At 36.6% G+C, this 18,153-nt stretch overlaps 1 protein-coding gene across 7 annotated transcripts; it reads left to right on the forward strand.

Moving 5' to 3' along the window:
• Nucleotides 1–10,306: 10,306 nt before the first annotated feature.
• On the forward strand, nt 10,307–17,811 carry LOC111005146 (uncharacterized). 7 transcript variants are annotated; one of them, XM_088120064.1, is made up of 7 exons: nt 10,307–13,195; nt 13,617–13,760; nt 13,887–14,085; nt 14,173–14,270; nt 14,416–14,557; nt 15,117–15,217; nt 15,678–17,811. In XM_088120064.1, exon 1 carries the CDS (start codon nt 10,416–10,418, stop codon nt 12,537–12,539), a length of 2,124 nt encoding a protein of 707 aa, XP_087976190.1. In that variant the 5' UTR covers nt 10,307–10,415; the 3' UTR covers nt 12,540–13,195; nt 13,617–13,760; nt 13,887–14,085; nt 14,173–14,270; nt 14,416–14,557; nt 15,117–15,217; nt 15,678–17,811. The 7 variants fall into 7 exon arrangements, with proteins under 7 accessions (XP_087976190.1, XP_087976191.1, XP_087976192.1 ...); XM_088120065.1 differs by lacking the exons at nt 15,117–15,217; nt 15,678–17,811 and having other exon boundaries at nt 10,307–12,740; nt 12,820–13,195; nt 14,416–14,861; XM_088120066.1 differs by lacking the exons at nt 15,117–15,217; nt 15,678–17,811 and having other exon boundaries at nt 10,307–12,740; nt 13,073–13,195; nt 14,416–14,861.
• The last annotated feature ends 342 nt before the right edge of the window (nt 17,812–18,153 follow it).

Consider the following 18,153-nt stretch of genomic DNA (forward strand, 5'->3'; position numbering starts at 1 on the left):
TGTCATAAATTAAAAAAAAATGTCAATTTAATCATCAATTGATGATGATATTTTAAATTTTAAAAAATTGCAATTTAAAAAACTGAATCATCAATTTTTTTGTCAATTTAAAAATGTTATAAATTAACAAAAAAATTGTGAGCACAAATTTTCGACACATTTTCTTGCTAAATAACATGGCTCAAAATTTCATGAAGTTTAAAAAATATCACAAATGACGACAAATTCGTTAGTCGTCATGTTTTCTCATAAAAAATATCGCTCCACCATTTCATGCGGTTTTTAAACATCACAAAAAGCAACCATTTCGTGACGTTCTTGTAAACGTCGGTAAAAATATAGTTTCCCCACTTATCGTGTCGTATAACAAACATCACGAAAAAACTCACTTTTTCATGACGTGTTTTAGGTGTCACCATAACTTTCAATTTTCAACTTTTCGTGATGTATTTTAAACGTCACGAAAAATCCAAATATCCGGTTTTCCCGCCAGAAAACAAGGTCCTACCATTTCGTGACTTGTAAAAAACGTCATGAGAAATAACTTTTTGTGACGTTTTTTACACATCGAAAAGCTGGCAATCCGAAGAACTCTGTCCTTTCTCGCCAAAAACGCGCCTCAACATTTTGCAATGTTTATTAAAAGTCAAGAAAAACGTATTTACTTTCGCCTTTTTTGTGACAATTAGAAAAACGTCACGAAAAGTAAAAAATTCGGAACACTCCGTCATTTCCCTCCAAAAACGCACCTCAACCTTTCGTGACGTTACTAAAAACAAATTTTTTGCCAAAATTTTCATGGCGGTTAAAAAACGTCACGAAATGTCAAAAATCCGACAGTCTCCATTTTTTACCTCCAAAAAAGTATTTTTTATCTTTTGTGACATTCTTTTTTATAATTTTTAACAGTATTTTACTGTTCATGAGCGTCACAAAAACCCAAAATTCTAGTAGTGGCTGGTGAGAATACCTTACAACTTTTCAAGATAAGAGCCTTACATTGCTCATTACCATCCCCTTTTGGGCGCTCTGTATCGCTTGATAATGCTCCATGTGGTATACTGATAGCTCTCAAATAGAGAGTGAATTATGGGCCAAGCTAAGGGTAATTGTGTGCCAAGAATGTGAAATACAAACTAATTAAGCCACAAGAATGTGAGAAATCTCATAAGGAACCTTCGATGTATAAACTCTTGTAGATTCATTAAATTTCGGAGTAAATGCTAAATTGTGGATGTTTAGTGCAGAAAGCAAAATTTGGTGCATTCGAAGCAGGTGAAGCATGAGTGGAATAGATTGATGCTACTGGAGACTAAGGGCAACTGGTTGAAGTCGGAAGCAGGTTAGCGCTTTGGAAGCTATAGAGCAGAGGCCGGAACAGTAATTTGATTTCACCCGCGCTGTTACTGTATCTGTACAGTGTCCGTACATTGTTTAGACAGCATCCACGTGAGGTTCTTTGGTGCCCTAAGCAAAATGTGGGGTACAAAAAGAAAGAGACACCCCAGTCGCAAAGGAGATGATGGTGGACCTAACTAGAGGCATCGTTTTCAGGGAAACACTCTCGAAAACAGAAAAAAAAGACGTGGGGTCTCCATTGACGACAGGTGAGAGAGAGATACGGATTTGGCTCGAGCTCTTCAGTGTTCATCCGGGGAAGCTTCTGGGTTTTCTCTTATTGCCTTCTGAAATGGAGTCCTTTTTCATCTGTGCATTCTTTTATTTCTATTTCATCATGAACTAATTCTCCTTTCTTCGGGGAGGGGTTGAAACTTGCTGTAATAGACGTTGAGCTATTGTTGAATGCATTTGAACTCTTATTTAATAGCAGTGGGTTTAATTTTTCCGTCGTTCTAAACATGTTTGGCCAGCAGGTTTAGTGTGCAAGCTCATAGGAAGCTTGGGAAAGCTCCTGTGCGTGGATTCACTGTTGTTAGTCGTAGTTTCTGTGTTCTTTCTGAAACAGAGTAGTGAATACTTAGGAATGGGGTTCACTCTACGGTGCCTATAGATTGGTTTCATGTTTGTTGTAACCACGACTGGAGTTGGGTTAGAACAATTGCTAGGTAACTCGGAAGAGAGCCGTGAGGGTCTGGGTTCTAAGAGTTTCATTTGTTTTTCTTCAGTAGGTGACACTTAAAATCAGTAGGTGAATTTCCTCTCCTCGATTCCCTAAAAATAGATTTAAACCTCCCCGAGCAGTCGATTCCCCGATAGGGAATTTGCTGTTTGTTCAATTCTTTGTTGGAAGTAGTCTGGAAAAGTTTAATTGTCCTCCCATTCACTGCTTTATTTACATGTTACTTTGAGACAAGTTACTAGCAAAAATTGATAAACCAACTTCGTTTTCTTTTATTATTTCTTTTGGTAGCTCGAATCAATTAACCATTTTCTGTACTCATGAATTCCCTGTGGAGACGACCTTGTTTGTACTACAATTGACAAGAATTAGTGTATACTTGCGCTATAATTTACCCATTGCTAGGAAGCACAACATATACTTTTCAAATTTGTGGCCAATTGCCCTATTTGCACTTCCAAGTTGCGTAAGGATGTAGCCTGACTTTGTAATAACGCAACTTGGCTCTATACAGTTGCATCATTATTCACCATATCAGCCTTAATGAAGTTCTCCAAAGAACTCAATGTTCCTTCTGATTGGTTATGGGCTAGTGGTTGTCTTTGACCCAAATATCCAGGTGGGTAATTTCCTTTCTGCTGGTATAATGGGGCATTCGAAGTTCCAGCATTGTGCCCTCCTTGGTTTCCACCCCAACTAAAGCTATGATGATTTCTCCAGCCTAGGTTGAATGTGTTCGAATAGGGGTTGTTTCGATTGTTCTGTGGATTCCACAAGTAGTATACTAAGGCTGGATTTCTAGGGCATTGTTGGGATTTTCTCTACCTTTAAAAATGATTAAAGACTTGTGCAAGCGCACACGGTCATAAGTAATACTTGGGAGTAATCCAAGGTCGAATCCTTAGGGACTTGTTGCTTTTCAAATAAGTTTTAAAGAAGTGAATGGTTGAACATGCAATTGTGGTTTATGAAGAAAATAGTGATGAAATATTGTTGTCTGGAGTTTTAAATATCAAACAATTTAATAAAACTCGACCTCTTTGCTTCCTACCTTCGTTTTGATGCAAAACATGGAAAACACACTTTGTTGGGAAATTGTGCCAGGTGCAATTCTGGCTTTTCTTGGGATTTTGAGTTCTACTCTTTCACTACCGCTTTTGGTTGCTATAGAGGCTAAGGTAACCTACAATCATATGTCTATGTGTGATTACAATCCTAGAGAATATTTATCAACTCATTTGCATTATGGGTCAGGGGGCCTATGTCTAGGACCATGTTTTATGCACTTATGTCTAAGTCACATCCCATATTGGTTTCCTATTATTTTACCTAACTCACCATTCTCAGGGTTGGGCTTTAGTGTATAAATCAAGTTCCCACTAGCCAAATAGAAAAAACAGAAAGAGAAGTTTTTAGAACCAACCCAAAAAAGTGCCAGACGCAATTCTGGACAAAATCCCGAGCGTGTTAAAAATCAAATCATTTTGACTAAGGCATTCCACAAATAGGTTGATAATTAATCTCGTGCATAATTAAGGGAAAGAAAATGTACGAAAACATAAATGAAGTATTTTTCATTGAATTAAAACGAATAAATAAGTCGTACAAGGAGTTCTAGCTTGACCATCTTCTCTTTTGAGCGTGAGTAGAGTGTAAACTCGCTAAAGAACTTAAGAAGAACAGAATAAATGAAGAACAAAAGGTAGAACTTGAATTAAAGGCAATACGGTAGGCAGAAGTATGAAAATACAAGGAAATAACAACTAAAAAACTTGAATCTAAAGCATAAGCATGAGTTCTACAACTATGAAGAAATGAAAGGAAGCTGAAAACGAGCTTGGAATGGATGATTTGAAGCTGAGGGAGAGACTCCCTTTTATAGGCCCTTGAGTTAGTTAAACTTCCTATCTTTTTAGGTGGAAATAGGTTGAGATTCACCTAACAACCTCTTTTTGACTTGGACTCACGGTTGTAGTTTGATTCAAACATGTAGGAAATGTCCCCTTTGACATTTATTAATCAAAACGTACGTTTTGACAAAGTTGGACTCTAAAATTGCGCCAGGCACAATTCCTGCAAAATCGGAAAACTGTTATTTTCTTCGAACTTGACCATGTTTTTCTCATTTTTTCATAAAATACCATATATTGCAATTTATCCAGAAATGTTCTACGCATGTTCTACTTTAAGAATATGTAATTTTTTTAGGCAAATAATGATGGGAAAGGGTTCAAAATCTTGGTCAAACAGGCCTACCAACACATATTTCTACAGTAAAAAGTCAACCCTAACAGGCATTCATCGAAGTGATGCTCTCCTTCGTAGTATGAACAAGAAATGTCTTTAATATTGCTCACATTCTTCACTACTTTGGAAGATTCTCCAGCAAAAGCCTATTGCGACATATTCCTCATCACTATGTCTGTCATGTTTTTAATCTTGGAATTTATAGATGACAGTGCATCATCATTTCGTAATCCTTTAGATGTCTTTCCATGTAGCACATGGATTAGACCATTATCCATTATTCGACGCAATTCACTCCAAGATGTCAAATGCTTCAACATAAGGCTTTGCCAATAATGCTTCATTAGCAGAGACATTAATGACCAACCTTGTTGCTTCATTTAATCCATTATAATACGTCTCAATTTGGATGCATCTTGTAATAATGTAATGTGGACACTTTTGTAACAGTCCTTTAAATCTTTCCCTTGATTTGTTGACAGACTCCTCAGCAAATTGTTGAAAATTATTGATGTTACTTCGATATGCGTTCTTTCTGAGTGGGAAATATTTCATCAGAAACTTCTCTACCAAATCATTTCAGTTGATGATTGACTTTAATGGCAGTGAATTTAGCCAGTTCGTGCTTCATCCCTTAGTGAATAGGGAAACAGCTTCAAGCGCATCGCCTCCTAGGACGCTCCTTCAATTTTAAAGGAATCAAACACTTCCATGAAGAACCTCAAATGAAGGTGAGGGTCCTCAGATGCATGGTCGTGAAACTCCCTCACTGTTTGTAACATCTTGAACATTACAGGCTTTAGCTCAAACTCTTTTACTTCTATATCAGGCTCCGCAATCACTTGATTGAAATCATGAAACGTTGGAGCCGATTATGCTCTTATCTCTCGATCTTTGTCATCTACTAATAGTACATCATTAAGAGGGTGTGCTGGGATACAGTTGCAGGATCTCTCTCAACTAGTTCCTCAACTCACACGTTTTATGGATTCAGTTGCCGATTCATATTTGCTGCAGCTTAAACTTGTAGCATAAATTGTTTGACTCAAGTGTATGAGTCAAGTTTTAATATAGTTTGTAAGTGAATATCAATATCGTCCTCTAAATTGGGTTTCTAGCTCACTGAAGTACCACAGATACAATCGCTCAATTTTATTTAGAGAACTAAAATTAAATGAGAGAATAGAATCAAAACAAATAAATATGCAATAATAAAGATAAAATAATGGGGAGAAAGGTCCTATGGAATTGATTTCACCTATTGAATCTATGAACCAACTACTTAATTATTCAAGATTGAACGAATTATTAATTCTATAGGCCAAGAACTCTCAATTGCCTCTCCCGTGCGCAAGCTAATTCTTCTTACCAATTAAGAAACTAATATCCGTATTTACAAGTAAAAGCTATATTGAACAAATATTTTAACAACCTCTAAAGGAATTCTAAATCATCCGATTATAAAACCTCGTTAGTTATGCATCTCGGTTCTAACTCTCAACCACCTCTCTTGAGCGTAAAATTTCAAGTCTACAATCAATCAATATATGGCCAATAGATTAAAGGCATTAAGTATAGAGAAGCATAAATAGAATATTTATAAACATTCAATCAAGAGAACTAAACAATCAATCCATAAAGTTCAATGGTTACATCAATTCCTAAGACAAAAGGAACTTGGCTACTCATATTCAATGTAAAGCAACAAAGTCTCAAACAAAGTTCCACGACAAACTACATAAATTAAGGGAAAAGAAATAAACTAAATCCATTGTGTTGATTGATCGTCCCGAATTCAATCTCCACGACCTCAAACCTTGAAAATCTCTTCTCTAAGCTCCTTGATGCTCATTTTCCCTCTATTTTCGAGTTATCTCGTGTATCTCTCCCAAAAGTGTGTCAAAGGTCCCAAATGACAGCTGAAAACCCTAATTTAAAGAGAAAACAGTCGCGATATTGTCATAGTGTTGCACATGAAAAGGCAAAGCGGAAAGAAAGTTTGGAGCGCCACGCATAGGCGATAGCCTCTCGGTTCAAAATTTCCAATTTCTGTTTTGTTGGCTACAAGTTTCGTGGTGCGTTTTTAAGTGCCATGCTGCTGTTCTCTCGAGTATTTGGACTCCAATAAGTGCTGTAATGTGTTCTTTACTAGCTCAGGCTATGATTTCCACCTCAATTTGATCCACTTATGTCCCATTTCCTCTCGATTATTTGTTTATGCAAAATATATCTTATGTGCGTAAATCTGACATAAAGAAATCAAAACTAAGAAGTAATTATATTGTAACATAAATCTCATGAAATGTAGAGCACATAGTGCACTATCAATACCCCCAAACTTAGCTTTTTGTTTGTCCTCAAACAAACGTAACTATTTCATATCCCATGTTCTCGTGCATCATACAGAAAAGTTAAATATGTGTGTAAATCTCATCTTATTAAATTCTCCCACACCTAAATTGTGCTTATTCCCCAAATATATTATAACTCAACATACCAACTCTCATTTCTAATCCTCTTCCATCTTTTCCAATATCCAATAATACCAGTAAAGTCAATTACACATATATAATATAAATCAAAATGACAATCAAGAGAATAAGCAATGAGATGATATAATTTTTAAAAACTCAAGCATCTCATTAACTTATTGAAATCAAATACAAAAGACTTAACATTCTCACAGAGTTTCACTCAAATTTCTTAAAGTGTTTTTTAGGGTGTTTTTAACTCTCAAAATAAAAACAAAGCATGTTATTACCATATGGTTGCAAATGAATCAAATCTCCCCACTTAAAAATGAATTGAATGCAAAAATCAAAGAGACTTTGATAATGGTTATAATGAGACTTAGGTAAGGGTGAGATAAAAGGAAATTTAAAGACTCACAGTCAAGATAGCAAAGATAATAAGTTGCATGATAATCACATGAGACAATGAACACAATGTACTATTGTTTTCTTGAATTATTTACCCTCGTCTTCGAGTACATTTGACCTTGGAAAAGTACCATTAATTGATTGCTTCTTGCAACAAATTTCTCCAAATATCTTCTCTTTATTACTAAATGAAGTAGATTTTTTTCTTAATGCAATGCTACTTTTCTTCTCTTTTTCTTTCATCAATTTTTTTCAATAGTGCACCAACAGAACGAATGTGATATCTGTGTTTGTAATTACTAAAAAATTTATTTCAATAAAGAGTTATTGTATTTCAATAAAAGTTATTTTTTTGCATTACTTGTATTCTAATAAACTAAGATCCTATGTTATTTAATATAATTGGAGCAGTATATATTTGATATACAGTATATATTCGATATACATGTGGATAATGTTCCAATAATAATCTAAATGGTCTAGTACATAGATAAGGTTGGGTACCTTATCCTGGTAACACTATGGATACTGCCCGTTTTGTAATAGTTACAAACGATTTCATCCAGGTCGTCCGTGTGGAGACATGCAAGTGGAGGTATCAATGAGTTTGTATAATACTGGACCGCAAAGTCATTAATCTATGGTTATAACTGTTGGATTTTTTTTAATAAAATTAATTTTTGATAAAATAAAGAAACACAACTTTTTGTGATAGGACGTGTCTTTTGTAAATGATACAACCTTATATGAAAGGATATGTTCTTTATCAAAAGACATAACCTTATACGAAAATATGTGACTATTTGAATAACCATAAATAGTCTATTTTGGAAATAGAGAAAAAAAAAACTTCCCTCAAATTCTCCTTCATTGTTCCTCTATACGATTACTTAAATACTAAGGTTCGTTAAGTCCTGTGCGTGAAGTGCTGCGTTCACAGGTCGGTAAATCCATCCTATCTTGAGAGACAATTGTTCGTGAAACCTTGAGCACCACAAACGGAACAAAATTGTCTTAAGGAAACAACACTGTCGTTAGGTTCAAATTGTCTAATTTCATGTTTCCTTAAATTTCCTCTACATATATCTCTAACAACCTACAGCAGCGTTGTAACAATCTTAAGACAATTTTGAATTATATTTTATTTTTTTATGATCATGCTATTGTTATGCATGGTTGTTTTTGGTGGTTTGAAATAAATGCACTATTTAAGTTGTCACAATTTGTTTTCTGGTTATGCAAGGTTGTCTCGATTTTGTTATAACCTGTTATTCATCACATGGCATTGGTGAACTACAAAATTGCCTTTTCCAATTTTATACTTGTGCTCTAGATTGCATATTGATTTGTCATGTGGCATGGGTGTATTGTAATTTTCTAATTGATCTGTGCTTCTTAACCAACATTTGTACCCAGTAATTTCATTCAATTGATCAATTTTGTTGTATTGGTGTACTTACTATATGCATAAGTTATTGTGGTAGGTTATGTTTAATACTCTATTGAGTATGCATCACAGAACACAAGTGTGCTTGTCTAAAAGCCACTAAAATTTGTATCTTGAATCTAGTGTTTAAAATTGAGATTTGTAAATATTGTGATTTAGTGTGTTATTCCATACTTTGCGTAGACAATATGCAAATATACTTCGATGGTATTGATATATTAGAAAATCCGCCGAAGTGGTGACTTCTGAGTTCGTGGTGAAATTTATATCTGTTGGGGTAGTTGAAGGATTGAAGTGACAACTGTTAGAGCACTCAAGTGTGCTGACGTTCGGTATACTGTGAAATCCGTGCCGTTGATTTTTGGAACGTGTACGGCGATTTTCGGACTACGTCAGAGCATAGTATAATATACAAGTACGACAATGACTGAGGACTTCTCTGCCAGGTTGACCTCAAACCTGCTAGAGAGGGTGCCAATGTTTGAAGAGGAAAATCACCACGCCACGTGGAGGACAGGCATAGGCCCACGTAGGGGAGAATCTAACCAGGTCCACCTCAAACCTTTCGAGGCGGGACACTTAATCATTTATTTGCCATGTTATTCGTATAAACGGTCCGATCTACTCCAAGGACCGACGTGTCGAGTCCGACATGTCTGACCTGCCATCTGACAATAATAACCGTTAGAGAGTTTGTCCTCTTGTGCAAGTCATCCCTAGGTATAAATAGAGGGCTCCATTTTCGCGCCAGGTATCTATTTTCTCCTTGAACTTTATATTGAGTCTGATTTGTTTTACTTACTTGAACGTTAGAGAGGTTTTTCCTCTTGTGACAAGTCATCTCTAGGCATTCCGAGTTAGCAAGTCCACGTGTCCGACCTCGACCATGTCTGTCCTTGTCTAGTTTTCTGCATAAACAGAAGTTTTTTGGGCAGCTTATTATATGCCTTCTACTGTTGAAAATCGAAGCTTTTCGGGACTGTGCCAAATCGAGCCTAGCTGGAGTGGTTAAGACACTTATCTCTTACCAAAAGGTCATGAGTTCAAACCCCCACCCACACATATTGTACTAAAAAAAAAGTTTTTGGGGACTGTATTTATACAAATGTTCAGGATGTTTTACATGTTTTGTTTAAATTTGAAGTTGTTTCTGGGTTGTTTTGGGACTGCTTTTACATTGTTATTATTTTTATTTCTGAAAATTTGAAGCAGTTTTGAGCTTGTTTTAGGATTGTTTTACACCTTTTGGGAATGTTTTACATTGTTATTGTTGCTGAAAAATCGAAGCATTTTGGGGCTTGTTCTGGGAACACTTTTTGGGACTTTTTACATGTTCAGTTTTGCTCAATTTTGAGGATTTTTGGGGCTGTTTTACCCTTTTTTAATTTGAAATTTGAAGGGTAAGAGTTGTCTTTTGTGTTTATATTTGCCAGGAGGAAAAGAGCCATTTTCTTAATTAAAGTAAAAAAAGTGACAATACATGTTAAACTTACCATTCAAAATAGTAACAGATATTTGTTCAAATATTTCTTTTGAAATGTTGATAACCGATAATATTGAAACTTTTGAAAGTCGGTAGTGTTTTTTAAAAAGATAAAAGGCAATATATATATTGTAATTTAGCATTAAAATTTAAACTAGTTTTCCGAAAAAGTCCTCTTCAAAGCAAGGATGCCCTATTGGTCGCATCTGCCAAGGGGAATGCGAACGAAATATTTGTACCGCCAATTTTAAAGCCTTGACCCACAAGAATGCGGCTGCAATGTTTCCCGCCGCCCAAAATCGATCGCTCTCCATCAAAAACTCTCTCAAAATCATCGCCATATCGCCGCCTCTCTCGCTCCTCTTCACCGCCACCGCCACCGCCGCCTTCCAACGGCAGCTCCACCAACTACCGGAAAATGGAACGGATGGCCGGGAATGGGCACCGGAGGAGAGCATCGCCGACGTCTCCTACTGGACGAAGAAGATTCACGGCCTCTGCACCAAGGACCGAAACGTCGATGAAGCGATCCGGCTACTCGACGATCTCCGCCTCCACGGCTACCAATTGCACCCTCTCAATCTCGGTAGCATAATCCACGGTCTCTGTGATGCTCGCCGCTTCCATGAAGCCCACTGCCGTTTTATGCTCTCTGTTGCTTCTCGGTGCGTCCCCGATGAACGGACGTGTAATGTTCTTATTGCTCGTTTGCTTGATTTTCGATCTCCGTTTAACACTCTGCGCTTGCTTATTTGCTTGTTTGATGCTAAGCCTGAGTTTGTTCCTTCTATAGTGAATTATAATCGATTGATTTATCAGTTTTGTTCGTTTTCGCTACCAAATGTAGCCCATAGGGTTTTATTTGATATGGTGGGTAGAGGGCATTGCCCAAATGCTGTTTCATATACTACCTTGATTGATGGATACTGCCGTGTTGGTAATGTCTCTGCTGCAAAGAAACTGTTTGATGAAATGCCTGAGAATGGTGTGGAGCCTAATTCTCTTACTTATAGTGTTTTAATTAATGGTTTTCTTTGCAAGCGGGATTTTGGAACCGGGAGGGTGTTGATGTGCAAGCTTTGGGAAAAGATGAAGCGGGCAAGGGATCCCTTTGCCAACAGTGCCGCCCTTGCGCATCTTATTGATTCTTTGTGCCAATCAAATTCTTTCCACGAGGTGTTTTTAATCGCAGAAGATATGCCTCAAGGGCAGAGTGTGCCTGAGGAATTTGCTTATGGGCAGATGATAGATTCACTTTGTAAAGCTAAAAGACATCATGGGGCCTCAAGAATTGTGTATATAATGAGGAAGAGAGGGTTTAATCCTGGTTTACTCTCATATAATTCTATTATCCACGGCCTCAGCAAGGAGGGAAGCTGTATGCGGGCTTATCAGTTGTTAGTAGAAGGAACTGAATTTGGGTACTCACCATCTGAACATACATATAAGGTTCTTGTAGAAGGTCTTTGCCTAGAGCAAGACTTCAAAAAGGCAAAGGTAGTTCTTCAAATTATGATAGACAAGGAAGGTGTCAACAGAACTAGAATTTACAACATATACTTGAGGGCTGTCTGCCTTACAAATAACTCAACCGAGCTCTTAAACACGCTTGTTGTAATGCTTCAAACCAATTGTCAACCCGATGTTATTACCTTGAATATAGTTATCAAGGGATTTTGCCAGACTGGAAGCATTGAAGAAGCTCTAAAGGTATTAAACGATATGATGATTGGTAAATTTTGTGTTCCTGATTATGTGACCTTCACGACTATTATATGTGGCTTACTGAATGTTGGGAGGATTCGAGAATCTCTTGATATATTATATAAAGTAATGCCAGAAAAGGGCATTATGCCGGGTGTTGTTACATATAATGCCACTATTCGAGGCTTGTTTAAACTGCAACAAGAAAATCAAGCAATGCATACCTTTGATAGAATGGTTAATAATGGTGTCCTGGCTGACAGCACAACTTATGCTGTGGTAATTGATGGGTTATGTGATTCTAATAAAATCGAAGAAGCTAAGAGATTTTGGAAAGATATAGTCTGGCCGTCAAAGATTCATGATAGTTTTGTTTATTCTGCTATTCTAAAAGGGCTTTGCAACTCTGGAAAATTTAATGAAGCGTGCCATTTCCTATATGAACTAGCAGATTCTGGGGTTTCACCAAATATCTTCTGCTACAATATTGTGATCAATACTGCGTGTAAGTTTGGATTTAAAGGAGAAGCATATCAACTGGTTACAGAGATGAGAAAGAATGGGCTAGCCCCTGATGCTGTAACTTGGAGGATTCTTCACAAATTACATCAAAGTGAGGCGGTGCAATCACATCCCAAAGATTTATCTAGTCAACCTAGTCATGGCTTGGACCTAATTGATTTGGAGAAAGATTGCTAATGTAAATTGATGTTTAGATAGCGGTAAAAGCTTGGTTGTTCTGCACAGAGAACACACGCCTGAAACATTCAATCTTGTGATTCTATCAGGAACAACCCTGCTCGCTTAGGAAAAGACTATGTTCTAAACATGGAACCATTAAAGAGGACTGGAATAGACCTTCCAACATTGCTGAATGCATTTGCAGCTCTTCTGTTGAAGGTTTGTTGAAGTATACATAAACTTATCTGTTTCCTGCCGAATATTCACATTTCAGTTGTAAGCCTCCGTTAATTGCCAGGGTAAACTTGAAAGAAATCTGAAGACAATTCTGAGGTATTATTTTATGGATCAATGCTAAGGTTATCAAAGAGCTTTGGTGACAACTGGTCCGTAGAATTGATATGGGGAAAGCAACTATTGGGAGGATGTGTAATTTTATGGATCAAGTTGTGCTATGAATTGAGAAGTTCCATGCTTAATGCTATGTTACATAGACTTGTCATTGTTTACTATCATGGAAGCATGACGCTATTTACTTATGAACATTTTAGGAAAATCTTCTACAGTGGCTTACTGATGATAAAGCACATGATCAGTTTGTTATTTGTTCTGGTTCTGATACCGCGGTCTTATGGAATGATGATTTGAAGCCCGAGCCTGTTTACAAGCGTCCAGTGAGTATCTTTAGCCTAGGTTGGGGTTTGACTAATTTTTATATCTAAAGTTACTCTTACTCCTCTCCTTTGGTTAGATTGATTCATTGATGTTGGTATATGGTATTAATATTCTCAGTTGTCTCTGCTCCTGAGTTATTAAGTTAAATTTCTCTTAAGCACATATTTTTCTGTTACTGTTCTAGACTGAGAGTATTGTGCAGTGGTCCCCCATGAGTACTTTCTAGCGAAAATTCACCGATAGGGTGCTACAATTTTCTATTTTCTATTGTTTATTTCAATTGAAGGATGTCTGTGTATGACTTTCTATCATTGCCTGATGATATATTATTTCATAGGATTGTGATCAATTATTGTGATGTTGATTGCCCCCTACCTTAGGAATTAATTCCTATGTGTTTCCCGATACCAAATGTTATAGGGTCAGGCGGCTGCCCCATGAGATTAGTGATCAATTATTGTGATGTGAGAGAACTAGAAAAGTGATGAGAGATTTCGAGGGAAGTTTCGATGATTTTGTCACTGGAGAAACTGGTGTTGCAGGCATATCTTGGCCTATTTTTAGGTATTTTTGTTTTCTTGGGATCTGGGCTTTTTTTTCTCTTTAAGCTGTTGTCATGTTGGTCATAAGTGCTTTTTTTTTTTTTTTTTTTTTTTTTGCTTATGGACAAATGTTATTGCCTTTTTGCAGGTGGGGTGGTGGGAAAGATGATAAGTACTTAGCCAGGATGGGGAAAAATGATCTCTGTCTACGAAACAGATACTTTCTCACTTCTTGACAATAAAGTCTTTGAAGGTTGAAAATGTAAAGGATGCCTGCGGGTCCCCCATAGATTCCACTTCTTGCACTCCTTTTTCTTGAAGTAGGTGGTGGGAACCAACCAGCTAGGGTAAGTACTCCACACCTTCTTGCCTATGTGTCGTCACTATTACATGGCTACTTATATTGAATGGGATCACCATGATTTTTTGCTTAGGAAAAGATTCATGTGCTAAACGGGGTTTCAAAACCATGAAAGCTGACAGGGATAGACCTTCCAAAACATTGCTGAATGCATTTACACCTCAGTTGAAGGTTTGTTGCATTCTACATAGACTTATCTGTTTCCTGCTAAACATTCACGTTTCAATTGTAAGCCACAATTACTCACCTTGGAATTTAGATATTAATTTTCTCTCTTCAATTGTTTCTTTACATAATTGAATGATCGGTGCTCAAGGTTGGAGGGTCACAGTTGAGGAAGAAGAGGAGGTTGCCAAAGATGATAGGAAGAGGAGAGCTATCGATCTGGTGGAGCATGAAGGTCGTTAATGGTGTGCGTTGCCAAGTTGATGGTTGCAATTCAATCTGAGCGATGCCAGGTCGTACTACCACTGACACAAGGTCTATGAGTTTCATGCCAAGGCTGCAGTGGTGCTTTTGGGCAGATTCAAACTTGTTTTTAATACTAGAGGTTTTTCCTAGCATCTGATTGAGTATTAAGTCCTTATCAGATGTACAATTTGCACCTTTCTTATGTACAATTTACACCTTTCTTTTCGTCATTTTTAATGCTCATAAGAAGTTTATTTAGCAATATAAAGCTACAATTGTTGTTTTTTGTTGCCACTGAACCTCAAATTAATGACAGGCTTGTCACACTTAAATGCATTATATTTTATAGAATCATTGGCATTTTGATGTTGTGTAGAATGTAGAATTGAATTTGGAACTATTTTATTCGCATGTTTGTTTTCTGCTGTTTCTAATATTTTTATTGCTAGACTGGTACATAGTCGAATAAAAGAGATTTCAAAGTCTTGGGGTGCGTTCAAGTTTGACACGGATAACAACTGGCACAATGATTTTCTATGCTTCAGTTCCTTGTAATGTATCTGCTCTTGAGCTAACTCATTGCTACTTTGTTAAGAACTTCTACAGCCGGTGTAAAGGAAGAATTATTGGATCCTTTTGCTGGTGATCCCAAATGGCATTGGAACTTATCAGCCTTGTCTCGCAGTGACTTCCATGACACAGTTTAGGTAAAGTTAGAGGGCATGCTACGTGAAAATCCAATTTTTGCTTTAGTATAGATGATTCAAAGGGGCTTCCAAAGTCGAAACATTTTTTTGAGTTTGAAGACTGTTTGTCTTTATATCAATAATTACGTTAGCAAACAAGGAAAATACAAATTAGTCTACAAATTTAAAATTTCATGCTTGGAAATTTATATTGTATGGCTATTGGGATACTGAGAGTAAAAATAGGTTCATGTCTCAATGTATTGTAAAAATGGTATCTGCAGGAAGATGATAGTCAAAGTTCTATACCCTGTTTTTTATTACTGTTATTATTTTTTTGGGAAAGGTGAGACTAATACAAGTGAAAGTTCTATACTCACGTGGTGCTATTTTTGGTTTGCTTTTGTTCAATGTTGCTTCAATTAAACTTGTTCACTGTTGCTTGGCCTATATTAACTATTTGTCGGTCTCACATGTGCAGCATCATGAAATTCTTCCCCTTGTTGTAAAGACTCAATAACAGTGATGCTTCTTAAGATGCCACTAAGGGTGAAATGTCCAGACTATGATCCTGTATGTCACTTGCGTAAGTTCTTGTGTCATATTATTCTTCTACATTTTGACATTCTTGTAAGATATATATCACTCTATTTTGGCTTCCAGCTTTGATTCTTTCTATATGTAAAGTTGGTTTTGGAACAAATTATAAAAAGGGATAGTTCATAATTACGATGAACATAATTTGGTACTGATTAGAAGTGTCAATACTTTTGAGAGTACATTACTCTTGGCATAGACTAAAAATTAACAAAAGGCCGTGATCTTTCATCCGCTTGGAAACACATAGGAAGGATAGTGTCCTTGGATAGCTTTCTAAAACTATATGATATGTCAACCATCATGGGATGGCTCAAGTGGTCAATAAAGGCCTTTGTAAATCCTAAAAGACTTAGAGGGAATGAGTTCAAACCATGGTGGCCACCTACCTAGGATTTAATATCCTACGAGTTTGAGGTGCGCGCAAGCTGGCCCGGACACACGGATTTAAAAAAAAAAATGATATGTCATATGTGCTTCTTCTTCTTCTTCTTTTTTTTTTTTTTGAATTAATTGTTACCTTCCAAATTCTTAACTAAATTACTTCAGATATAAAGGTCACATGGTGGAAAACAAACAGAAACCCAGTGTTTTCAAGGCGCAAGGCGCACCTCGAGGCAAGAGGCGACAAAAAGGCATTGCCCGAGTGAAGTGTGGCGCACTTAATAAAATAATAAATAGCAATTTTATGTATAAAAAATACTCTAGATGAAGATATTTGTAAAACTATTTAATGTGCATATAAATTTTAACTTAAGAAAAATAAAAAAATTTAAATTTAAAAATAAAATAATAAAATTAGAGGTTAAATAAATAGAATACTAAAATAAAATAAAATTTAACTCACAAATTAATTTAAATAAAATAATTTATTGCCATCTTGGCTTTTCTGCCAGATGGCATGCAATTAGTGCCTTGAGAACCTAAAAGGGAATAGGAAAAGACTCCATGAAACATCAAATACCCAACTTTTTTATTCTATTTTTTAATTCTTCTTCTACTTCTTTTCCGATTCTTCTTCTTCTTTGTCTATTACTCTTCTTTTCTTCATTTTCGAGCACAACCAGTTCATAGGTAGGTGAGACTAAATCTTTTGGCTGTGTACAAAGAAGGAGAAAGAAAGAGAGATGTCTTCATAGCCGTGCAGTGACTTGGCAAAGGCGGCGGCAACGAAGGAGGAAGGTTTTCAGGTGTGGGTATTTCGATTTTTGGGTGTGGATTTTCATATTTTTAGAGTTTCTTTAGTGGGTTTTTAACATTATAACAAAAAAAAAAAAAAGTAAGGTCGCATCGCTTCAAAGAGGCGCTCGCCTCGACTTATGGCGATGGCGCCAAGGCACGCCAAGGCGCCCAAAGGCGAGCGCCCGATTGAAGGGGCTCGCCTGGGCACCTTGCAAGGCGCAGCTGGGCGAAAATGCCTCGCCTCTCGCCTGAGGCGAGCGCCTGGGTGCGCCTCGAAAACAGTGTAGAAACCTTACGGTATAAAACACAATATGAGCAGTTTTGTCTTCCATTCTACTTGTGAAGGATATTCATGTTGTTTAATATAGTTCCCACCCCAACCACCATGGTGGCTCATTGGTCTAAAAGGGTTAGGGTAATTAAGAGGGAATGAGTTCAAATTTCATGATGGCCACCTACCTTAGGAATTAGTAATTCCTACGTGTTTCTCTGTACCAAATGTTGTAGGGTCAGACGGTTGCTCATGAGATTTGTCGAGGTGTGTATAAGCTGGTCCGGATACTCACCAATATAAAAAGAAATATAGTTCCCACTCCAAAATAGTGATGTTGAGTGTGGTCATTATGTCACAGCCAATAACATTCCAAATTCAGTAATTGCTTGAAGTACTTTAATTACAAATGTGGTGGTGGATAGTTATTGATTCTTGCTCATATAAATTATGTCTTATAGTATAAGGTGGCTTAATAGCTTTTCTATTATAATTTGCAGCTTGTAATCTATGATGGATGAGAGGTATGAATAAAGTGGACTGATTTTATGAGCAACAAATGCATGCCTTTTTATAAAATGGGATGCCTGTTATTTATTTATTTTCCATTTTGAATAGTCTCTGGCCATTTTATTGATTTCATTTCTATAACTTTTGGGTCATGTTGTTAATTTAGAAAATTGAATTGTAGTTTCTTTCTATTATCTTCTAAATCAATTTATCTTCTGCTTCAAGTAATAATCCTTAATATTCTTTTTATATGTTGTTTCTACGTGAAATTAAAATAAAATTTTAAGAATTAGTTCTCATCATTGATTCCACATCCTACGATGAGCAAGCTCATGCCCATTGATTCTAATTGTTGCCTCTTAGCGTAAAAAACTTTACACTATTTTCCCTCTGATTT

Source organism: Momordica charantia (assembly GCF_013281855.1).
Source record: "Momordica charantia cultivar OHB3-1 chromosome 11 unlocalized genomic scaffold, Mcharantia_2.0 BLBB01000011.1, whole genome shotgun sequence".
In the NCBI taxonomy this organism is placed as follows: domain Eukaryota; kingdom Viridiplantae; phylum Streptophyta; class Magnoliopsida; order Cucurbitales; family Cucurbitaceae; genus Momordica; species Momordica charantia.

Excerpts from the sequence above, each read along its gene's own strand:
- LOC111005146 (XM_088120064.1), top strand. The coding sequence starts at position 10,416 with ATGTTTCCCGCCGCCCAAAATCGATCGCTCTCCATCAAAAACTCTCTC.